Below are 23,880 nucleotides of genomic sequence, written 5' to 3' on the forward strand. Positions count from 1 at the left end.
AGCCTGTGTTGGCATTAAACATGTGTCCCATTGTTTCAGCACTGTGCAAGATGATTGTCGTGGATTTTAACCTGCTCACTCAGCTAGTGTTTCAGCAGAGATGGGACACCCTTCTATTCTCATAATGATCCCTGCACTGTTATCAACCCACAGCGATAAGATCTTCCTCTCCATGTGTTATGTGGCTGGCTGAGCAAGTGTGCAGTCGTGCGCCTGAGAGAGTGTAAGCATCTTGTGCACGTCACAGGGTTTGTCTGTTCATGTCTGTGAGAAGGCAGAGTGCTTGTGTGCGACTCCTAATAGCAAGGGAGCATCAATATTTCATGTTGACAGATGGGGAAGTAGGGAGGGGTATATTGTGTATGTGTGTTCAACTGTCCTCTGGAAAGACTGAGCAGAAAAGTGGGCCACTGCTTTGGAGCTTGTGTGCTGCAGCTACTGTGTTTTTAGAAGGAACTGATGTTCTATTCTGATGAAGCAGTGGAGGTTTCCTAAAAGGCTCCACAATGCAAACAATTCATGCACCGACATGGCTGAAAGCCTTTTTAAAGCATGTGCATTACAGAGACGTCTACTGTCGAGTCTAATATGAAAACCTCTGAAGGGGGACAGATGAAATTGATCCTAAATAGCAGTATGTCATCAGTCATTTATTCAATATAACTGGATTTATCGATGGATATTTATCAGAGCTTTCTCTATGGGGAGAATGTGTCAAAACAGGACATGTTGAGATACTACCAAAAGCTCAAAGACAACAACACATCAAACGTCATCATTCACACAACTTAAAAGCACACCACGATAAATAGAGAGTCAAACTCAAGACCAAACCTGAACCAAAATTGAAAATTAAAAGTAAGTTCAAGTAAGTCAAAAGAGAAACACCCACACAATATTTTAAGCAGAGTCCAGCAACCAGTTTCAGGAACTGTCTCCTAGTTTTCAATACGCAGTTATTCTTTCTATTGTGAGTTGCAACCAACAGATGATGGCTGGAAAACTGCGACCTTCACCTTCTGGCAAGCGGTAGCTATTGCTACTTTAATTCATCCCAGGATGTCTCGTGCCACATTAACAAGGCACTAAATTATAGCTACTTCTCCAATTAATGCAAGACGTCACTTGGATTAGGAGGCACACCGGTGCGGTCTGCTGTGCCAAAATCTCTTTTTTTGTCGCTATAATGACCCAGTGTGGTCTGACACACCACCTAACCCTGTTGACAAATCACAGGTGTTCTATTACCTCCAGGCGCACGGCAGATGCTCACTGAACTTTAAAGGCATAATTAAAGACTAGGCACGTTCTAGAGATGAAGCAGCAGAGGCCTCATGCTCTCTGGAGGGAGCACATCAAAACACCACACCAAGAATGTGAAGTCAAGACAGGTGGTTTCCAGAAATCCGGCTAGTACTTGGCCCACCGTCTGACACAAATCACCGAAGATGACCTTCAGTAAGACATGATACTTTTCACATGTGCTCATGAATATCAATGAAGAGTAAAATATATTTACAAGTCAAGCTGAGGAACATATCCAAGGTCATCTTCCATGTGACTTCTTTTCCACTGACCCCAGCAATCACCGTGGGGCGCAGTGGGCCCATCAGCTGCTCCTCTCATGACATAAACGGCAGAAATAATAAGCCTATTTGTATGCGCAGCCCCACAACTGGGGCTATTAACTACCTCCAGCCGAGACAGATGCAGGACTGTGCTAATGAGAGGTAAAAGCAAAAGAGTTTAACACATCAAAATCTAATGGACCGAGGTACAGCTTCACTCATTAATACAATTACTGCAGCACCTTTAAAGGTCAGGAGACACAATACTGGATGTAAATTCATGCCACTAAATGCAGCAGAAAAAACGAAGCACTGATATAGTCCAAATAAACCCATGATGATATAAAAATCCTTCCACAATAATAACTTTTAGATGAATTATTAACCTCTTGTTTAAAAAAAATGCAGACTAGGAGAAAGCTTCGTTTCATCAGTCATGGGTTGCTGGTGTGAAGTTTCAAGGCTGTGAAACCACAGGAGTCTGACTTTCAAACATGTGATTTGTCTGAGCTTTGAAGTGTGGAGTTCACAAGGAAACCTGGTGAACCAGTACATGATCCAAGCAGGCAGAGCTTGGAAACAAAGAATGTGGCTATTAAAATGTTCATCAGAAGCAGGTACATTCATTTAGGACCAACAAATGATACTGTCCCAGACATTTCTATGGATGCACAATAGACTATGTAAATCCATCTTAGAACTTTTGGGTTGACTACCACTCTGTTTCAGATTTCATTACACTTTTGTTGATTATAATGTGAGCAAACCTGGATGGGTTTTTCCTCATTTTCATTGCTGCTTGACTGTTAAACACTTGCTCACTGTCCATGAGTGCTACCAGCCAACTACCAGCCAATACATCACATGCTAACAAAGGTGTATCTGACATGCAAGAAGGGGATCCACAAGGGTGCAGGGACATGCTTAGTCGAGGCACATGGGATGGAAAGGATGAAGAACTCTGAAAGGATATGTGTGATGGCCCACAGGAGTTTGTGAAAAGACACACTGCATCCCAGTTTCTTACTATTGGTGGGCCGGCGACCATCACCTTAGGCCTCATGGCTTCTACTATGTGCAATTTCGGATATAGTTCATCAAGACAGGGGTCATGAGGGGCATCCTGTGAAACTTGTGTTGCTGTGATGTCATACAACTAACTCTTCTTCAGTGATTTGATCTGGAATAATGCATCTGGTGCATACAATGGACCCCATTTCAGTTGGACACATTGTTTCAAGGAGAAAAAGCCTAAAAAAAATATATATATATTCAGGTATATTACCCGAAGCCCTCCAGCGATGTGTCGAACTCCACAAAGGCTGGCATGTCAGCGGACCCATGCAGACGGATGTCGTGGGGCGTCGTCATAGACACCAGGCACTTGACTCGGGTGAGGGGAACAGTGCTGCCCTCTGCTGAACGCACCAGACTGCGGCTGATGCGATACTGGCCATTGTCCTCCGCTGGCGTGGTGAACACGCTGTCCTGGCCGAAGCCCTCCATCGACAAGGTCATGCTGTCTGTGAGCGCAATTGGTGGGAAGGTTAGGAATCCACTATGAAATAAGTCATGTAAGGTTCGATCAATAACAGACAAACAATCACCACGAAAAAAAAAAGTGTCAATCTGAGAGGAAAGCTAATCCCAGAGAAGATGAAAGATCTCTTGCTCCGACTGTCTTTTGTCTGCAACAAGCAGCAATTAGTCTCAATCTGTTTCCGGCTGAGACAACGCAACAAGGAACAATTAGAGCCTAGAGAAGAGCCGGGAAAATTACAAACATTAGCAGCTGGCACTAGAAAACAAACCATTTGTGTTTGAGTCGCATTTGAGAGCCAAGCTTTGTTTGAACACAATTACCACAGTGAATTACATTTAATCTGAGGCTCCACTGACAATTACGCCGCAGGTTATTTAACACTGACTAACAAAACTTTTCATCATACTTCTTGACGTGTTTCAAATGATGATGTTTCTTGGAGTCTAATCCACAAAATATGATGTGACTCAACCAAAGATAGGGACATGAAAATCGTTTTAAATGTTGTGAATCTTCTTACTGTCATGTTAGGTTTGACATACACTAAAAAGTATTCTGTGTTTTGCTTTCAATGATTTCCTGAAATGTTTGTCACAAAAACTCAACAGTGTGTATGGACATTGCCACCCAAGGAAACCTGGCATGTTAAAAAAAATCATGTCATTCCGTTTAGAGAAGAAATGTGATGTCACACACACTGTGTTACATAATGTTTACCAAGTAGACAGACGACAGACTGACAGATAATGACAGATAACGGTTAAAATCACACGACTCACTTCTCATCTCTGCGTCATAGCTGAGTGAGCTGGGTTTGTGGACCCGGTACTGCTTTAACAACTTCTTGTCCCAGGCTCCGCAGTTTAAAGGGTTTCCAAGTCGCAAGAATTCCCTGAAGACAAAAATATTCCATAATTAATTCCGGCCTCTGTTGAATCTTTTTGCTGATCAAAACACATTTGACCACCAGACTTTTTATATGACTTCATTGAGAGGGACTGAATGGCTAATGATGAGCTGCTTTCCCCACATAAATGAGACAGGCAAACGTGGTAAACAAGAAATGATCGAAAGTGGTAATACGCAGACTGACAGTCAAAGTGAGACTGAAAATCATCGAGTGGAAAAAACAGCAGAGGAGCAATCCAGAACGAGTGACAGCTGCAGATATGTTTTTCACTGGCACAATTTAGACAGCGAATATTGCCCGGGGAGGAAGCATTTACATACAAAAAGAAGCAAAGCCGTGCATATCAACATTCCCACCGGCTCCCAAACCCAGACCTCCTTTTCTCAGTTGACTAGTCAAGTGGAAAATGAAAATAGCTCTGTTCAGTATTCACACTTGAAGCCTGTCAAAGCAGATTAATCGGCAGTGGGGAATAAATGCTTAGACGCCCAGTCAATTGTAATTACAAATGTCCAGGGTCCAGGTCATAAAATAAAGTTATATGTCCAGTTCAGCAGCACAAAATAAACCCAAACCGAAGAAGTACCAGTGTTTTTGTTTGAGGACTGAGAGGTCCATGAAGCAAAAGGATCTGAGCAGCAGTGAGGGGATATTAGATTTGATTTACAGCACTTTCAATATGAGAAACAAGCTGAAGTGGAAGAAGATCTCCATGTCCAGTCACTCAATTCACTTTATTTTTATCACACTCAAAAAAGAATTTCAGAAAGAAGAACCAAAAGAACTAACTTTAATCGGCCTACCCAACCCCTAACCAGTATTCAACATAGTCAACTCCCACAGCTCACCTTTTAACCTAACCTACCTACGGCTGAGCTCAGACCTACCTGAGTGCCATGGGCTGCAGAGCCTGGGAGGCCAGCCTCTCGAACATTCTCTGCAGTGGGGGGTGCAACGGGTGGTCCTCGTCTGCGAGGGCTTGACTGCATCTCTGTAGCAGCCGCTGATGAAGGCAGGCTTCACACAAAACCTGCTGGTTCCTCTCACTGTTGACCAGAAGCTGGAGGATGTTGGCGACGGCCAACTGAAGGTCGAGGGCATGCTAGACCGTAAAAAAATATGAGTAAATAAAAGCATTATCACAAAAACAATATGCTTTCATCCATCTGCCAGGAACATTCTGAGATTTTTTGAAGTCAGTATGGTTTTGAAAAGGCATTTAAAGATCTAATTATGACCAGTAAAGGGGTTGCATTTGTACCAGTATTAAAGCATCCAGTGATGAGGTTCAAAATCAGCAAGTCAACTCACTGTCTTCAGTGTGAAAGATGTGTTCTCATCTATAATGAATGTTGTACATTTTACAGAGCATGGCACATTTATATGATGAAGCATTTATTTAAAAAGTAAATGGAGCAATCCTTCAGTGTGGAACCGCAGCGTTTGTTGAAAGAGAAGTAGCTGTTCCCTCAAGCCTTCTAGATTATGTGACCTACTTAAGCAAGGAGTGCATGTGGCAACATTTCCTCCTTAGGTTTCCTCACCTCCGGCTGACTGTCAGAGCAAACCGAAGGCAGCAGGTCCAGGATAGCCAGGACTGCTCCAGGATGGATCACCACCATATCTGACGAGGAAGAGGGAGCTGGGTGGAAGGAGGGGTTGGCGAAGTATGGCTTCAGGTCACTCAGAATCTTGATGGGAGCTGAAGAACCGTGGTAACCATGTCTGAACAAGCCGGAAGAGAAAAATCAGTTTTTCAAGAAAGAACCATTATAAGAAGAACATAACTCGGGCATGAGTACACGATCACAAGATGGTGGAAATCACTGCAGCGCCTGAATACTTCAGAGCCTTTCGAGCATGTGCTGTAGATCTGCAGGAGCACACAGCTAATTACAAATGGTGTATTGCTGAGATGCAAATTACCGAAGGTAAATCCCCCCTCAGGAGAAAAGTAGCTGATGTCAGCAGAAAAAGACACTCTGCTGAATGTGAGGCATGACAATGCTTCAACACAGTTTCAGTGCTGGTTATAATGCAATGCCACGATGGAACAAAAGACAAGTTTACTGAAGATCAATATGGTGCACAACAACTTTTTCTTTTAAAAAGTGGTTGAATGTTACCACCACTTAATCCACCTTCAATCTGAAACTTGTCCTTGTTGTTCAGCTCCTCTGGCTCAGTAAACCAACACCAACAGGTCAGCACAATTCAGAAGAATAGCAAAGATGTAAGCAGTAGCCCTAAGGCACATTTCGCGTTTGGATGAGCTCAACATGGGAGCTGATGTAGATCATTGTACCAAGATAAGGGCTGCGAACGGCCAACGTCTATTTGGAGAGTCGAATAACCACCAACTACATTAACGATTAGTCAACAGCGACATGAACAGGTTGGCGAACACAGTTGATGATCATAGTTGACCAAAGTAGACTGTATTGAATCGTTGCAGCATGCCTAACCAAAATTTGACTGTTGACTATTAGTTCCTAAGAAATTCTGTGCAAATGGCGAAAATGGGTAGACAGAGGGAGGGAAAGTAACAGGATGCTGTGGCTACCTCTTTCTGGCGAGTGCTGGCGTGCCCCACGGTGAGGGGAGTGAGGTTTCATGAGTCAGGCAGGGAGGCACCTGCTCCGCACGACTGGGTGGCAAACACACACGCCCAAGCACAGAAATTCACACGGAAAATGTGCCAAAACAGGAGTGCAGACACAAACAAGGAAGTGCTCAAAAGAGATAACAAGAAAAATAAAAGAGCCCACACACGCAGATGTGCAGGAGGACCAGCACGAGGACGATCAGCCACAGCAACAAACGTTAAAGAAGAGAGAAGAAGGAAACATTTGTTAGTAGAAAGCAGATTTAAACTGGAGTTCATGCACTACTGAGACAAGCACAGCACATTTGACTGAAACATGGCAGAGAAGCTTAGAAGCCTTCAAGGCTAAGACAGAATGTGGTTGATTTATTTGGAAGCCAAAAAAACAAACTGCAAAAGTCTGAAAAGGTCTTAAAGCAAAACAACGAATTAACCTGTTATAAAAGCATCCCACAACTACTTCCCAGTAATGGTGCATCAGACTGAGTGTAGGTCCTTGAAACTGTTCGAGAGGGTGTCTTGGGGCAAAACCCACCAGTCTAGGTGTTGGGTTCCCACTGTCATATGAGACTTGCGAGGGGAAGCGTTATGCTCCTAAGTGCTGATCCTGTTCTTAGTTTACAGCGACAGAATATCAAGTGCTCTCCTGATAGGGATTATGAGATCCACATGGCTTCATTCACAAACAACCATCACCTCTCCAGAGTAAAGGAGTCTTCATTGAGTGGCAATTCAGAAAATAGTGATCACTTGAATATGATAAAGACAAAGCCTTCTACTAATTGGTGAATTTGAGGTCAGAGCCATGACCAACAACAAAACAAATAGAAGTAAATTTAATGTATTTGTGATTGTGGTTGTCCGGTGCCTCAGCATACACCTAAAAAATGAAGTAAAAATATTCTCCAGCCAAAGGATTTCTGGAAGAACCGTGAGGAGAGGTCTCAGCTTATCCCTTCAGATTTCGCCCAGCATAACTACTAAAATCTACATCCTACTTCCTCACGAGTTTTTGCAACAAAAGTATTCTTTCATTGTTGTTTTGATACAATATTAAAGCACTGTAAAATGATGATCACACTGGACACCCTTGACAGGTTCCTTCTTTTTTGCCATATATGCACCAATGGAGTCGATATAGAACTTTGCTTTTTTATACACAAGTTTAAATGTTGTGTTTCCTGGCTCCACAGAGGCATTAACAGTTTTTCACGTCACCGATTTACTTTTAATACCCACTTGGGCAATACAAAAGCAATATAATTTTTCAAAAATGCATCATCTGGGCATTGCATTCATTACTTTTATTTCCTACACATGAAGCTCATTCAGTTAAATTAATTTAAAAAGCACTAACCTGTCGAATGAGTCTGTGGCCATTTTGTACAGGTAGATGAAAAGCTTGCTGCAATGTTTGAGCGTAGGACACACACTTTCTCCAGCACAGCCTCCAGGGACAGCCTCATCTTCCAGCAACCTCTGGAAAGGCTGAGAATTTGAAGGAAACACACTGGTGGGGCTAAGCTTCTTGACGTCTGAGAAACATCCTAACAACCTGGAGGAGAGAGGACAAAGTGAAGGGTTGGTTGTTGATGACATGGGACCCATCCTCATACATGTCTATTAACAGACCTTCAATATCAGCAACAGGGGAAATTATGACACATCAAAAAACATAAACACCACATCTAAACTCACCTGACTGCGTCAGCTAGCTTCTCATACTGAATCTCAGTGCGGAAAAAATGTGAATTGGCCGGCTCGTAGCGCATCGCCGCAGTCAGTGCGCAGAAGACTGTGTGCAGAAGCTCAAAGACTTGGTTCTGGTTGACCCGCTCCCAGCCGTGCCTCGGTGGCTGGCAGAGTGAACGCTCCATGGCCACCAGCAGTGAGGTAAGGTAGACGAAACCCCCGACCTTCCGAAAAACAGTGCGTGTTCGGTGACTCTCACGCAGGACAGCTAACAAAGCCTGGTGAAGAACATGAGGAAAATTACACTTGAGGATTTACCACATTTACTACCACATCACACAACAAAATCAGTGGCACTGAATACACGCTTCCATTATGAATCACCATGTTGTCAGAACGTCTAAAAGAGGAGTAAGAACTGTAACATGTTGTACTGCTGATCCCAGCACTTTCCTGCAGAGCACATTTGAATACTGCCCAACTCAGCAGAGGATGACTCCAACATCCTCTTCCTGTCCACTAACACCAGAATCACACTGACTGAATTTGAAAAACGAGGACTTTTGACAACAAAAAAATAACAACTGGGAAACAGGTAATGAGTTTTGAGTCTTTAAAACTTAGCTCACATTTTCAGCAAACTAGGATGCTGTTCTTAGGATAATGATTACAAAGGTGGCAGCAAAGAAAACTAAGTCACCAACGAGATGACAAATCAATTGAACCGCTCCACTGCTCTGTGGGCAAACCAATAACTAACAGGACTTTTTCCTGATGGCACATTATCAAGAGAAAAATGTTTTTAAGCCACGGGCTCTAATTGTCTTTCTATGAGCACATTGCATCTACTTTATTCAGAACCATACACATCTCAAAGTTATCGTAGGTGTGAAGTATTCTAATGACTGAGTCATCATAAGTGCAGTATTTCTGACAGGTGAGGTCAGCTGTTGAACAAAAGGAGTGGTTACCCTCAGAATGTCGGTCTTCAGCTGCAGTTCACTGGAAGGTGCTGAGTGCATGAGGCCCAGTAACGTTCCCATGTCGTCGTCTCCACTGGGGGACAGGACCAGCTGCTGGATGATGAGCAGGGCGTGTTCACGACACTGACGATACTTCACGATATTGTGTACGCAGCGTGCGCCACCAAATTCCCGGAATAGAGCTGAAATAGGCAAGACTATAATTAGTTGACAGGAAATTGATTAAGTCTGGGTGTCAAAAATGAAGAATGGGTGCCTCGAGGGAAGCTGGAAATATTGATGCCATTTAACTGTCAATTCCAGAAATCACAAACTATACTTGTGTTTTCTGTGACTTTCACAGGACAGGACAAAAAGACCATTTCATTTTACTTCTGTCTTAAGTGCCTTTAACGTCTTGCTCAAGGTCTCACTGACACATTGGACTGAACTACTGACTTTCAGATTACAAGACCTGCAGCTGTACTTGCTGAGCTGCAGCTGCTACTTTTAATGCACTGTGAATCCCGTCCTGTGACTACTCGTCTCAGTTCTTTCAATAAGGCTGCTGTCACAGAGCCTTAAGGATAAAATGCAAATGTAATCACTGTGTCAGTGAAGTGCTACAAATATCACACACACATTACCGTGTTCCACGGATGAATGTGACCGTGAACAGTCAAGGGCAAGAGGAGCTGTGCAGCTGTCACTTAACTGTTGTGACTCATCACATTTCCAGTGCAGACAGAGACATACAAACACACACCAGGGAAGGATGTGCACAAAGGCAGATGGAGAGCAGCGCACGGACTTGATGAAAAGATGAAACCAAAAAATGAAAACTTGAACATTTGTTGTTGTCAAGGCACCAGCGACAGTAATGTCCTTTTCTGATGATCAGTTGCCGAGTCCATTAAAAGCTGCTGAACCACGGAGCCAGATCATCTGGAAATTCTGTCCTCAGCCATACTCACAATTCACAATTGTTTTTATATTAACACAGAATCTAGCAGTAGAATGATTTGATGGTTTTCAAAATACACAATCTTATTTGTAGGGTTGTAAAAATACATGTTAACGTGGATAAACCATCTTCACAATGAACCTGATTGAACATTTTAACACAATTAACCCTTGTGCGGCACAGAATGATTAAAGTGGGATTTCCATCGGATGCTTCAGCGCTGGAAGAGCAAGGCAGATCTCTGCTCTTGTCGCTGCTGTGACTGGCCGCATAGTGGATACACATGGCTCCTACTTTCCCAGCTCCAGTATGATCATGTTTACAGTCTCACTCTACTATAGTGTGACATTAGGGTCCTTGGTGAGTGGCAGTCTGTAGCAGCAGCGCCATCATTCTGAACAATTCCTGTCTGCATTTGTTCATTTTTCTTTAGCGTTTTTAAGCTGGATTTTTTTTATTTCAAGTACAAGTACTGTGAATATGACAGTGTCTAGGATGTCCACTCACAGTGGGTTGTGTCATGTAAGGAGTTGCAAAACAGCTTTGTTAACATACTGTGCATGTACAGCGGCTCAGTAAGAGTGGACACTTGTCCATTGACATGACTGTTTTCCTGTGGGGTTTAGAAGGAGATGGTGGGGGAGCAGAGCTGGACATCTCTGCACACCAAACATCGAACTGCAGTGCTGAACTAGTGTACGATTCATTCCACACAAGAGATTTCTGATAACCAGACAGAGGTGTGTGACATTGTTACATATTGAACTGTCCATTTGTCTCTACACTCCATGGTACTTTATGTTCTGCAGTGGCTTGTAGTTGTTTGAATTGTTTTGTATACTACAAGTACTGCACAATTTTCCATCTTTGGTTTGATAAAATAGATATATAAAACATAAGTAAATACACCTACCAACCTAACATATTGACCTAATATGGATTTTTTGGGCATTTGTGGTTGCAGTTTGTCATGCAGGAATCGAACTTCATGTTGATCAACAATAAAAATGTAAGTTAAAATATTGAAATAATTATAACTAATACAAAATGAATCCTCATCATTAAACATATATTGTAATGACTAAAAAGCACTGAATTGTCAACATTCAAACTGCAAAGTCTGTTGAAGAAAAGTCATCTCTTACCTGCATTTGTGTTAGTGGTGTTGGATCCTTGCAGGAGAACAGTTAATGTATCCATCACCAGCCACGCCAACTGCTTCTGCTCCTCAGCCATAGAGTTGTTTTTACAGTCGCCTGGGGAAAAGAGCTTGGTTCATGAAAGTGCACTGTTCTCGCAGAAGGCACTAAACTATAAGCCAACCTCAACCAATAAAATACTTGCACACAGCCTCCTCCATACCTTGTTCATTGTTGTGAGACTGCTGTTGCGAGGCAGGGTCTTTGAGCAAGGCAGCATACTTGTGCAGAAGGTTAACCAGCACCTCCAGCAAGCCCACCTCCCTAAGCACATCACTGAACACCGGGTCGTGACGGGCCAGCTTTAGTAGTGTTCGGATGGCCGTGATGCTGCAGGCATGCGACGTGCTGGACTTGAGCAGGACACTGACACTGAACAGCTCTTTGCACGGCACATAGTTGAGACTGAAGACCACAAACTCCAGCAGCTCAAAGTACTTTGACTGGGCCTCTGGGAGCTTCGTCACTCGATCGGCAAACTGAGAGAGTGTGTGCTGAGACTCCAGGATGAAGTAGTTGGCAGGATCTGCAGCGTAAATGTTCCCGATGGCATCGAGAAGCATGCAGGCTAGACGGCTGGTTTTTGTTTTCAAGAACGCATTCTGGAGCACAGCGAAAGCCTGGATGTTGCGAACTGTGTGGCCTGTAGGAGGGAACATGATGAAAGATGAGCTCACCGTGACAATCCAAGCACACAAATTATATTCAAAATAAATAATGCCAGCATCTGATAAATGAAATGGATAGAAGTACGGTTACAGTAATGCACACAATAAGAAGGAGCCAAGACTGCATTCTGAAATTCTTGACTATTTCTGAGGTTCTCCTCCAATACTCAACATATTTTGTGACGTACATAATGCTGTGCATGTTGACTCATCATGGATGTTGAAGGGAAGAAATAGATTATTGATGTAGATAAAGAGTGAGAATGTTTTCTTATAACATCTTGCAGCAACCAGGGGACAGAATTTGAGGGAAAAAAAATGTTTTCCCCTGACAGTTTTGACATAAATGTCTATCACAAGCTGCACAAGTCTGACCCGCAATGCTTTAGAAACACACCCCATACACGCACTCTAGTCAAAATGTGTCATCCCACACACAAAAAACGCACCAAGCCGTTAAGTAAATGTGCCGAGCTAATTTGGCATGTAAGTAGCCCCTCACACCACGACCACTTCTGGTAATGACTTTGCACACAGCTGGAGGTGCTGTTGGGCAGATTAAGTAGTGAGAGCGAATGTGTTGGTGCCGAAGAACCCGACATTGTTTGAAGCTGCGTATTTCAGGGGATAGGAATTTTTCGTTCTGAACTGTGCCTAACTGAAAAACACATCAACTTTTCATTATGGACTTCCTCATTAAAACTGATACCGTGTACTTGGGCTCCAAAACTACATACTAAACTCTGCTTTTGAAGCAGGTCGAATCCAGGTCTCTTGCTATGAACATATCCCCTATTGCTTCCATAAGAACAGTAAGAATGCACTTCAATGTTGAAGCATATTTGAAAATACAAGGTAGGGGGGCGCTCGTGAGCTCGACTATGTAGGACGTGTTTCATGGCGGTTCCTCGGGGATGAACAAAATATACGTTTAATAATACCTTGGAACTCGAATTTTCGCTGTGCCTCAGTGTTGGGATTTTGTTTTTCAACACTCATCATGTCAACGTCTCGGTCAGCTCGCCAAAAAACTCGTCAATCGCCTGAACCGGAGTCACCGGAAAAGTTGGATGCTAATGCGGCTATGCTACGAAGCATAAAAACGATGATGGAAGATATGCGGTCCGAAATTATTTCGAAATTTGAAACCATCATTGCGGAGACTGTTAAAAGAGAAGTCAAGTCAGCTGTGAAATCTTTTGAGGAGAAGCTCATGACACAGAAGAGCACTGTCGACGAACTGGAGAGGTGTGCTAATGAGCATGATAACAAGCTGGCGGAGCTACAGGCTAAGGTGACTTCATTGACAGACAACGTCGAATCACTGAAAAAGACATGTGAGGACTTGGAGGCGCGCTCCAGGTGGAACAATATCAGACTCATTGGATTGCCTGAAGGGACAGAAGGACCTCGCCCGACTGATTTCATCGCCAGTCTACTACAGGAGTTGCTTGGGCTGGAGACGGAGCCGCTTCTAGACGGGGCTCACCGCACGTTGCGTGCCAAGCCGAAACATGACGAACCTCCTCGCCCGCTTATTGTTCGGATGAACCGATTCCAAGACAGGAATCTGATTCTACAAAGTGCAAGTAAAGCTTCACCTTTGATGTACAGAGAGAAGAGGATCCATATTTTCCCGGACTTTACGTCGGCGGTGGCCAAGCAGCGTGCGGCTTTCAGTCCTGTGAAGCGTGAGCTTCGCAGTCATCCAGATATACGGTTTGGTCTCCGGTACCCGGCGATTCTACATATCACACTACCTGACGGTCGGGTGAAGAAGTTCGACAACCCAAACTTTGCAATGGACTTCGTCAAGAGCAAACTTGGAACCAAATCCCCAGCTCCGAGCTCTCCAACTACACGTTAGCAACTGTTTCGAATTGCTATTTTTCTACAAATTGCTATAACACTTGACGTTGTTTGTTTTCTTTTGTTATCATTTTGCACAGTTTCAATATATTATATTTGCATACACTGTACAGTTAAGGTTCTATGAGGTATTGTGGACATTTATTTAATCCCCAGGGTTAAGCATAAGTAGGTTTTGATCCACTTATGAAAGTGTGTTTAGGTTTTGGTCGGTGGGTTAAGTGGGCACGTATCTTGGATGCTTCTGCCAGGGGAGGGGGGGATGCAGGGATTTTGTTGTGTGAGTTTTGTTTTCTTGTGTTGGGGTTAGGAAGGGTACATTTTACTTGGCTCGTTTTTGAACGTTGGGGCAAAATAGTAATATCATTATTACAAATGTGGTGTTTAATGATTATTCAATGACCTCAGGTTGTGATATTAAGTTTACAAGTTTGAATTGCAGGGGCTTAAACAACCCAATCAAACGTAGCAAAGTTTTACATTATTTACAGCATGTAAATGCAAATATTGTCTATTTACAAGAAACCCACCTGAGGGACTTGGATAAGGTCAAGTTGAGGAGAGGCTGGGTGGGACAGGTTTTTCTTTCATCCTTTTCAAGTCGCGCTCGAGGTGTAGCAATAATGCTGCACAAGTCTATTCATTTCATTCATTCCAAAACTATCACAGATCCCTCTGGTAGATATTTAATCGTTATTGGGAAAATATATGACATTAAACTCATCTTGGCGAATGTTTATGCACCCAACTGGGATGACGATAATTTTTTCAGACATTTTTTTTCACTATTGCCTGATCTTAACTCATTCAATTTGATTTTAGGAGGTGATTTTAACTGTTGGATCGATCCTAGTCTGGATAGATCATCCAGTACTCCAACTTCAATCTCTAAATCAGCCAAAATAATTCGAAGTTTCATGGAAGAATTTGGAATGATAGATCCTTGGCGTACTTTGAATCCTTTAAAAAGACAGTTTTCTTTTTTTTCACCTGTCCATCATACATATACCCGAATAGATTTTTTCTTAGTCCATAAGCGTCTCTTAAATTTAATATCAGAATGCAAATATGAACCAATAGTTCTATCAGATCATGCATGTTTATCCATGAATATATATGTTAAAAAAATGCTGAGAGTACGCACCCCTTGGCGTTTAAATCCTCATCTGCTTCTAGAAAAAGAATTTGTTGAATTGATATCAAATCGCATTGATCTCTTTCTACAACTTAACAGGACCCCTGGTATTTCTCCTTCCTTACTTTGGGAGACTATGAAAGCTTATATACGTGGTGAAATTATATCCTTTGAGACACACAAAAAAAAGAAATGGAAACAGAGTTTGAATCAACTAACACAACAAATAATGCAGCTAGATCAAGAATTTTCAATATCAAAATCACCTGACTTGTATAAAAAGCGAATTATCTTACAAGCCGAGTATGACTCACTGATGACACAGTGCGTTATAAAGCAATTGCTACAGTCTCGATCAACGTTTCATGAACATGGTGACAAACAGAGTAAACTATTGGCCCATAGACTCCGTCAAATAACATCTTCACAATTAATTCCTCAAATTCAAACAAAATCAGGTGCAACTTCGGATACCACAGAAATTAATAATAGTTTCAAAGAATTTTACAAATCTCTATACACATCTGAGGTCAACCCTACAATAACTGAATTAGATGCTTTTTGTGATCAACTTATTATTCCTACTCTAGATTCAAACTTATTTCAAAAATTGGAATCACCAATTACAATGATAGAACTTGAAATGGCAGTAAAATCCCTACAATCTGGCAAGAGCCCAGGACCGGATGGTTTTCCAGCTGAATTTTATAAAATATTTTGGGACAAACTAGCTTTGCTGCTGTTTGAGGTTTTTACTGAATCATTTGATCAAGGTTCTCTTCCACATACCATGTCCCAGGCTACTATATCTTTACTATTAAAAAAAGGGAAAAATCCGTTATTCTGTGGATCATACCGCCCAATAAGTCTACTTAATGCAGATTATAAAATACTTTCAAAACTGCTCGCACGACGGCTGGAAGACGTATTACCTTCAATCATATCAATGGACCAAACTGGTTTTATTCGTGGAAGGCATTCTTTCTTTAATTTGAGGCGGGTGTTTAATGTATTGTATAATGGCCATTCAAACATTTCTATGGAAGCTCTTGTCTCATTAGATGCGGAAAAAGCATTTGACAGGGTGGAATGGAATTATTTATTCTTCATTTTGAAGAAATTTAACTTTGGCTCTAACTTTATAAATTGGGTTAAATTACTGTATTCCTCACCACAAGCTACTGTAAGGACTAATGGCTTGCACTCAGCCTCTTTTCCACTTCAACGATCCACAAGACAGGGATGTCCACTCAGTCCTCTTCTATTTGCCATTGCCATAGAGCCTTTGTCCATTGCAATCCGTTGTCACCCAGAATTTACAGGAATTACCAGAAATGGAGTAGAAGCTAAGATCTCTCTGTATGCCGATGACCTGCTGTTATTTACGTCTAATATAGCTCAGTCTATTCCAGTGGCTCTTACAATTCTTGATTCCTTTGGAAAAATCTCAGGATATAAGGTGAATTTTGGGAAAAGTGAGTTATTTTTTGTCAATGGATTATCAGAAGATGATTCCTCGCCAAATTTACCATTTAAAATTGCCAAGACAGGCTTTTGTTATCTAGGTATTCATATCACAGATGCATATAATAAATTATTTAAAAGAAATTTCAGTGCACTACTGGCTCAAACTAGACATGATTTTGATCGATGGTCTCTTTTGCAATTATCGGTTGCGGCCAAAATCAATACAATAAAAATGAACATCTTGCCTCGTTTTATGTATTTGTTCCAATGCATACCAATATTTATTCCCCGTTCCTTTTTTCGAAAACTAGACAGCATTATTTTAGAATTCATTTGGGCCAAAAAGCCACCGAGATTAAAGCTGCAGTCTCTTCAAAGAGCTCGAGAGTTGGGAGGCATGGCGCTTCCAAATATGCAATTCTACTACTGGGCGGTTAACCTAAGAAATTTAAATCTTTGGATTCAGTACAACTCTCTTGAAGATCCACCGATGTGGCTTACTATAGAAGCACACTCCGTACACCCAGTCTCACTACAATCCTTGTTGCACTCCCATATTTCTTCATCTATTTCCAGGTATACGAGTAATGTCATTGTCAGGTCATCAATGAAAATATGGGTGCAGTTTCGTCGCTACTTTGGCTTTCAATCAGTGTCCACTAAATGCCCACTCAATAACAATCATTTATTTCCTCCTTCATTAATGGATAAAGCCTTTTCAAAATGGGCCGAACTGGGAGTGAAATGTATCAAAGACCTGTTCATAGATAAGACGTTTGCCACCTTTCAACAATTAGTCAATATATTCTCTGTGCCTCAGAGGGATTTTTTCCGATACTTACAAGTACGAAGTTTTGTCTCCAAAACATATGCTTGCTTTCCGGCTTTACCCATTGACTCTGAAATTGACATATTTTTGAGTGCTCTTTCATCCTTTAAAGGTGCTATATCGTCTATCTATTCTAATATACAGGCACTTAGATCCAGCTCATTGGGCATTTATAAAACAACTTGGGAAGCTAGCTTAGGAATGGAAGTGTCTGAAGACACTTGGAGTGAAATATTACGGAGAGTGCACAAGTCCTCTATTTGTGCGAGACATTGTTTTCTTCAATGCAAAATTCTTCATCGAGTTCATTTCACAAAAGAGCGACTGGCAAGAATATTTAAGAATGTGTCTCCTTCTTGTGATCGTTGTCATCAAACACCAGCAAATTACATCCACATGTTTTGGGAATGCCCACATTTATCCAAATATTGGCGAGAGATTTTCTCTTTTCTATCTAATTTGACAGGTATCATAGTTCCACCAAACCCACTGACAGCCATCTTTGGGGTCACACAACCTTCACTCAGCCTCTCCTCCGTACAAAAAGATGCCATAGCTTTTACCACTCTTCTTGCTCGAAGATTAATATTGTTAAGATGGAAATCTAATCTACCTCCTACACACACACAGTGGCTAAAAGATGTTCTATATTTTTTGAAGCTAGAGAAAGTTAGGCTGGCTATACGTGGACAATTGGAGAAGTTCAATAAAGTTTGGAAACCTTTTTTTGTTTTAATCAATAGAATAGAATTTACATTTGAACCAGAAGCTGTTGACAATTAGGTGGGTTTCCATAATTTTGTACACTGAGGTCAAATTATTTGTCATTTATTTATTAATTTATTTTCTACTGTTCTGTATATTTGCATGATCATTAATATTACTTTTTTCTGCTTAAACACCATGCGCCTTGGTTGTCTCAATGCTCATAATTTTGAATGTACCATAAGAGGGTGGGAGAGAGGGTTGGTGGTTTGTTTTTGTTCCTTCTTTTTTTTTTTTTCTTTTCTTTTTCTTTCTACTCTGTTATTTGGCAGAATTCACCTCATGGCCTTGATATCATGTTTTGCTGTTTTGTGTTCTGCCAAAAAAACCAATAAAAAAATTATTAAAAAAAAAAAAAGAAAATACAAGGTAAAATTTTCATATATACATTACAAATAGTTGTTTAGTAGAAGCAGACGATTCTTTCTGCTGAGGGAATTTATCGCTACATTGGCATATAATCCCTGAAGAGTCTAGGCTAACCACTTCCTTACAGACCTCAGAGTAGTTCAGTGTCTTCTTATCTCGTGACCTGGATAGTGAGGTGTGCATTTACAACAGCCAGGTGGGTCCAGGAAGTAACCAGCGCCAGCCACTGGATGCCTCAGCTATGAACCACGATTGATATACTATTGATGTGAAGAAGATTGAAGAGATTTAGACAGGATTAAAGAGAATGAGCCATGACAGGCAGGTAATATTTCCTTAGGTTTACTGAGGACCAGCACCAACTATTTTGTTGTATCAAAACATTTTGAAAATACCCACATAGAGCTGGACGTCTTCTATTACTGTAGTACCAGTCTGTAGTAGCAAGTGCCCACATGTATGCAGTAGTTTACTAGTGGGGCAGCCTGAGTAAGGGCACGGTAAGGTAGGCAGGCTCTGTCGTTGGCACACAGCTGAGCAGCCTGACATCAGTGGGAGAGCGACAGCCACTGAACAAGCTCCTGTTCACCATGGACAATCCTCACCACTCACTGCACAGCGCCATCCATAGGCAGAAGTTCAGTATCGGTACCAGACTGCTCTCAAAGTCCTGCTCCATAGACAAAGATCATTCCTCCCCCGTGCTGTATGGCTATTCAACACCTCTGGGAGGACAAGAACACTTTGACCTGCACTAACTGGACCAACCAGTACTGCCAGACTAGGAACACACTTTTTTGTAACACATTTTATTACACTAAATAATTTATATATTATAGACTTTTTTTAATTTCAGCTTAGCTATCTCTTCATTTTGTTAGTACGTTTGCAAAAGAGTCTACTTCTGTATTTTGCTTTATCTGATATCAATACTTGTATTTTACCTTGTAATTGCTCTTTGAAAAACAGATGCTGTTAGAAATGCCAACTCTCACAGTGAGATTAATAAAGTATGTATGTGTATCTATCTATCTAGTTGTGCAATCATTGCATCACTGCCAACGTTATTTTACTGCACACTACAGCAGGGAAGTGTTTTATTGCACCGTCGAGCAGACTGACAGGAAAATGCAAAACTTTTATATATGAAAATGCATTGAAAGAAGATTGATATCTAAGCATTTGTAGCCTCTGGGCCTCCACAACACAATCACATTTGTATGCAGGAGGCTTCAGGCAATCGTCTCCAGCAGTGTGACAGGCAACCGATTTGCTCCCCTGTCTGTCAGCGGGTTAAGCTCGCAAAGATCACCCAAGCATCTAAGTCATTTGAGGGATTAAGATCTGAGGGGAAGATCAGAGCAGCTGAGACCAACAGGACCATTTTTCTAAGGATCCCCCTCGTTTTTTCAGTAGTTCTAAAGCAGTGTGTCGATACCTGAGAGGGGGTGCAATCAGAAAGTCAGAAGTTCTTATCCACAGAGCAGAAAGAATCAATAAATTCTCCAGAAGTTTAGGATTACAGTATTAGAACTGTCATGGATGGAGACAGCTACAGTCTAACTGAGGACCTACTTCTTCAAAGGTGTTCCCAGCTGATGATGCTGCATAAATATGCTTCAAAGTGTCTATAGCAATTCCAAGACATTACTTCCCCTGGCCTTTAAACCATCTGGGTGAAACATTTAAAATATACAAATATACATTTAATCATAAAATATTTATAGGTATATTCATATATTCAACCTGATGTCGCCATCTGAATTTAGACATCTTGGACAGTTGCAGACAAGATTGTTTTAAAATCTGATCCAGACAACTGTAACTAAACAGCACCAGTTAAGTGAAAAAAATGAGATCACTTTAGTGTTTGTATGTTGGCTGTAAAAAGTAGTCAGAAAAGATTGAATCTCAAAATAGTTGACCACATTTGTGGGAGGAATTCAAGGGAAATTTACACATCGTGTATAATTCCTTCCAGACATCAAGAAACATCTGCTAGGGTTCTGAAAACAGCACATGAAGCAGTTTTACTGAAACAAAAACAGCACAGAGATCTAAAAAAGGTGGAATGACTTTGCACAGACCTTTTCCAGAAGGCTGAGGAAGGACAAAGCCAGGCAGTAGAAACGGAGCTCCAGTGGTGAGTCCGGCTGGTTTCAGCTCAGTCACCCCATAAGTAGTGAGACAGGTGACAAGGTTCACAAGGTCTTTCAGTGCATCTTTTGATTCGTCCTCCTTAGCCTGCTCCAGCCTGAATAGGGACATAATTATTTTACAGTTACAAAACAGGAAAATGGATTATTGGACGACTCTGAGCAGAAAATAAAAAAGGACCTGAGCATGAGATCGGAGAGAAAGGTGTAGCCCTGGCACATTCGGAAATCATCCAGCAGTGTCTGTGACACATCGCTGGAGTCCTTGAGGAAGCAGGACAGACCGGCGAACATCTCAACAATCTCCAGCGGAGACAGATCATCAGACTGTTGCATGTTCTGGACACATGTGGAGAGACATTCTTTCTCTGCAGGAGAGAGGTACAATTGACAAATTGGTTGGAAAAGCAAATATTCATTGTGATGGAGTTTCTGGGCTTTTGAATGCACCAAATATGTAGCAGTCAAGCATGAGGAGCAAAGATCTGATATTAATATTATTAATGCAAAGCATGACTTAGCACATTTTATACTTTATACTTATATACTATAGCACACACATGCCATTATAACACTGAAATACTGCATCTTGTACATAAAATATTTTGTAAGTGATGAGCTCCATGTTGCCGAATGTGTCTGACAATGTCCAGATGTGGTTTGGGTAAGTGCACCATGAATCAGCTTTGACAGGGCTCGAGCAGACAATTGTGATTAAAGCACACTCGATCAAAGACACCATCCTAACATCAAACAGCTGAGAAGAGATGTTTATGTTCAGCTCATACCGTGTATGTATTTTACTACATTGACACTGAGGCCATGTCGGGAGATGGTGGTGAGGACTTCACCAGCACTCCTTCGCCAGGGCAAGTTGTGAGGGGGACACCAGGATGTGATGGCACTGAAGAGGAGGAGGAGGTCGTCCTTCTGAGCCAGCTCCTCCGCCGGAGACACAAAAGTACAGAGCTTCACCAGGATCTGAAACAGTCAGAAAGGAAGAGTGGAGCTGACGAAGGTTAACATTTGAAGAGCAAGACGCAGCACTGACACTGCCGTTAAGAGTCGACCCGTGTCTGTACGGAGGTCAGTCCTTGTTACCTGGACGAAGACTTTCTGGAGCAGAGCACGGCGGTCTGCCAGAGGGAGTTCAGGTTGGGTTTGGCCCTGGACCGCTGTCTTCTCCTGGGTTGGAGGTGGTGGCGGTGGGGGTGTCTGTGTGGAACCCACGGGTGCTTCGGCCATGTGTGGAAGGTCAAAGAACAGATAGAGGCATTTGACCAGCGTGGACGGCACGGACATGGTTGTCATGCAGTCCACCGTTTTCTGCAGAGGGAACAAATAAACAGATGTTGAGCTTGGAAGCCACACGGTCGTTTGAGGCATCTGTTTGCCAACCTTTGTGACCCGCACGCATCAATGAAAGATTAGCACCCATGATTCATTCAACAGATTTCACACGGTTAAAGTGTCTGAAATTTTCTTTCTGGAAAAGTACATGCAAGTGTAATAGCATCACGAGGTTCACAAACACCTCATGCTACGGCAATGAAAAGGGCCCTTAAATTCCTCCATCACTGTGCACACCAGAGAGGTGGAGTTAACTAACATGTAACGAACACATGCAATCATTCAGCTGATCGACGGTGTAAGAAAACAATGGGAGAGGGACTGAGGTCAAAGAAGATCTAGTGAATAAACAATGGGATTGTAGCAGTGAGAGAAACATTGGCAGTGCTGCTGCCTCAAGGTGAAGGATGCTGAGAACAGACAATTGCAATAAAACCAGACAGAAGGACATATCCCCAATGACGTGTACAAAACTGCAACGATTTTATAAAAAAAAAAATCCTAATCTTTTATAACACCACAACATATCTTTAAATAAAAAAAGTTATAAAAAGACATAGTACCAAGTGGGGTGTAGCAATGTTTTCAACAAGTAAAAACATATACAGCGGTACTTCGGTTCTCGATCACAATCCGTTCCAGACGGCCGTTCGAGAAGCGATTTGTTCGAAATCGATTTTTCCCCATTACGGTGAATGGAAAAAGAAATAATGTGTTCCAAGCCTTAAAATAGTCTTTTGTCGGAGTGAATGTAGAGTGTCTGCTGCAGGTGCGCTGTTCCTCTTTGTGTGTGGCCGCTGCATGTGGGAGGGGTTGCCGAGTGAGTGACATCTCTCCAGAAGTGAAGAGGTGCCCGGTGCGTGTCCAGCTCTGAATGTGCGCTTCTGTGCAGTTTGGCTGTGACAAAGTCATAAACCAAGTAACGCTCTGTCCCAGACTCGCCTCATCCCTGTCTGACCTCCAGCCCACAACAGGACATCAAACCCTGGAGTGAGCGCTCTACCACGGTCCAGTGCGGAGACAGGAAAGGTTTTACACCTCAATATGAAGAAAAAACAGTCAGTAAATGTAACGGGACACGTCCGCATACAGATGATGCGTGTCGTGGGTCAGCTGATCGGTCCGCGCGCGTTGTTTTTTCTGGCTTTTTTCAGGGGCGTTCTGTATTTTCGTCCGAAATCAGATGCAAAAAAATCTCGAAATTTTTGTTCGAACTCCGATTTGTTCAAAGTCTGGGATGTTTGCAAACCGAGGTACCACTGTACATCTCAATCCCAGATGCATAGCATGTACCACAGCCACTGCAACCTGATGGACTAATCAAAAGCACAGATAATAATAGATTTAAACGATGATGAGCAACAAACCATCCATTAATTAAAAGCTGTCCCTGCTGGTTTGTCTCAGACAGATTAGTGAAGCTGGAAGAGCATCTCATAAAAGAAGAGGGCAGTAGGGAGAAAAGGGGAGAGAGCAACAAAACAATAAAGCCGGCTTTTGAACATCAGAAAAGGGAGTGAGCAAGGTTATAAATGAAGAGAGTGCAGAGAGAGATTTTTGGTATCAAAGGACAGTAAGTGATGTCAGCTGGAAAGCAGACCAGCTGCCAGAAGTCTTTTGTTTTATTGCCTGAGCGAGTCACCAAAGCTAACCCATCTTTTCAACCAGTCCTCTCTCCACTCCAGCACCTGAGCCACGCAGTGACATCGCCCTTCTTTACACCTCACTTAACATCGTCTGTTGTGGTGTGCTCTACGATGGTCATGGAAAAACATATAGTTTCATTTGCTTTTCAACATTTAAGTCGCACAACTTCTTTTTCTGAGAAT

The 23,880-nt window shown here is 42.1% G+C and overlaps 1 protein-coding gene across 7 annotated transcripts in view; it reads right to left on the reverse strand.

The window, feature by feature from the left end:
- The window catches only part of wdfy3 (WD repeat and FYVE domain containing 3), a 61,561-nt gene that overhangs the window by 22,124 nt on the left and 15,557 nt on the right, over window positions 1-23,880 (reverse strand). For 6 of the 7 annotated variants that reach the window (XM_053869739.1, XM_053869742.1, XM_053869736.1 and 3 more), the window contains exons 5-18: window positions 21,803-22,027; window positions 21,490-21,682; window positions 20,883-21,069; window positions 20,633-20,799; window positions 11,607-12,086; window positions 11,390-11,500; window positions 9,290-9,483; window positions 8,325-8,596; window positions 7,984-8,181; window positions 6,585-6,668; window positions 5,566-5,746; window positions 4,909-5,123; window positions 3,891-4,003; window positions 2,854-3,091 (exon numbers count right to left, since the gene is read on the reverse strand). In XM_053869739.1, coding sequence (XP_053725714.1) covers window positions 2,854-3,091; window positions 3,891-4,003; window positions 4,909-5,123; window positions 5,566-5,746; window positions 6,585-6,668; window positions 7,984-8,181; window positions 8,325-8,596; window positions 9,290-9,483; window positions 11,390-11,500; window positions 11,607-12,086; window positions 20,633-20,799; window positions 20,883-21,069; window positions 21,490-21,682; window positions 21,803-22,027 — 2,858 coding nt within the window. The remainder of the gene's footprint in view (window positions 1-2,853; window positions 3,092-3,890; window positions 4,004-4,908; window positions 5,124-5,565; window positions 5,747-6,584; window positions 6,669-7,983; window positions 8,182-8,324; window positions 8,597-9,289; window positions 9,484-11,389; window positions 11,501-11,606; window positions 12,087-20,632; window positions 20,800-20,882; window positions 21,070-21,489; window positions 21,683-21,802; window positions 22,028-23,880) is intronic. The other variant, XM_053869740.1, reaches the window with a different exon arrangement.

The sequence above is a fragment of the Synchiropus splendidus genome, chromosome 7, assembly GCF_027744825.2.
Source record: "Synchiropus splendidus isolate RoL2022-P1 chromosome 7, RoL_Sspl_1.0, whole genome shotgun sequence".
NCBI lineage: Eukaryota > Metazoa > Chordata > Actinopteri > Syngnathiformes > Callionymidae > Synchiropus > Synchiropus splendidus.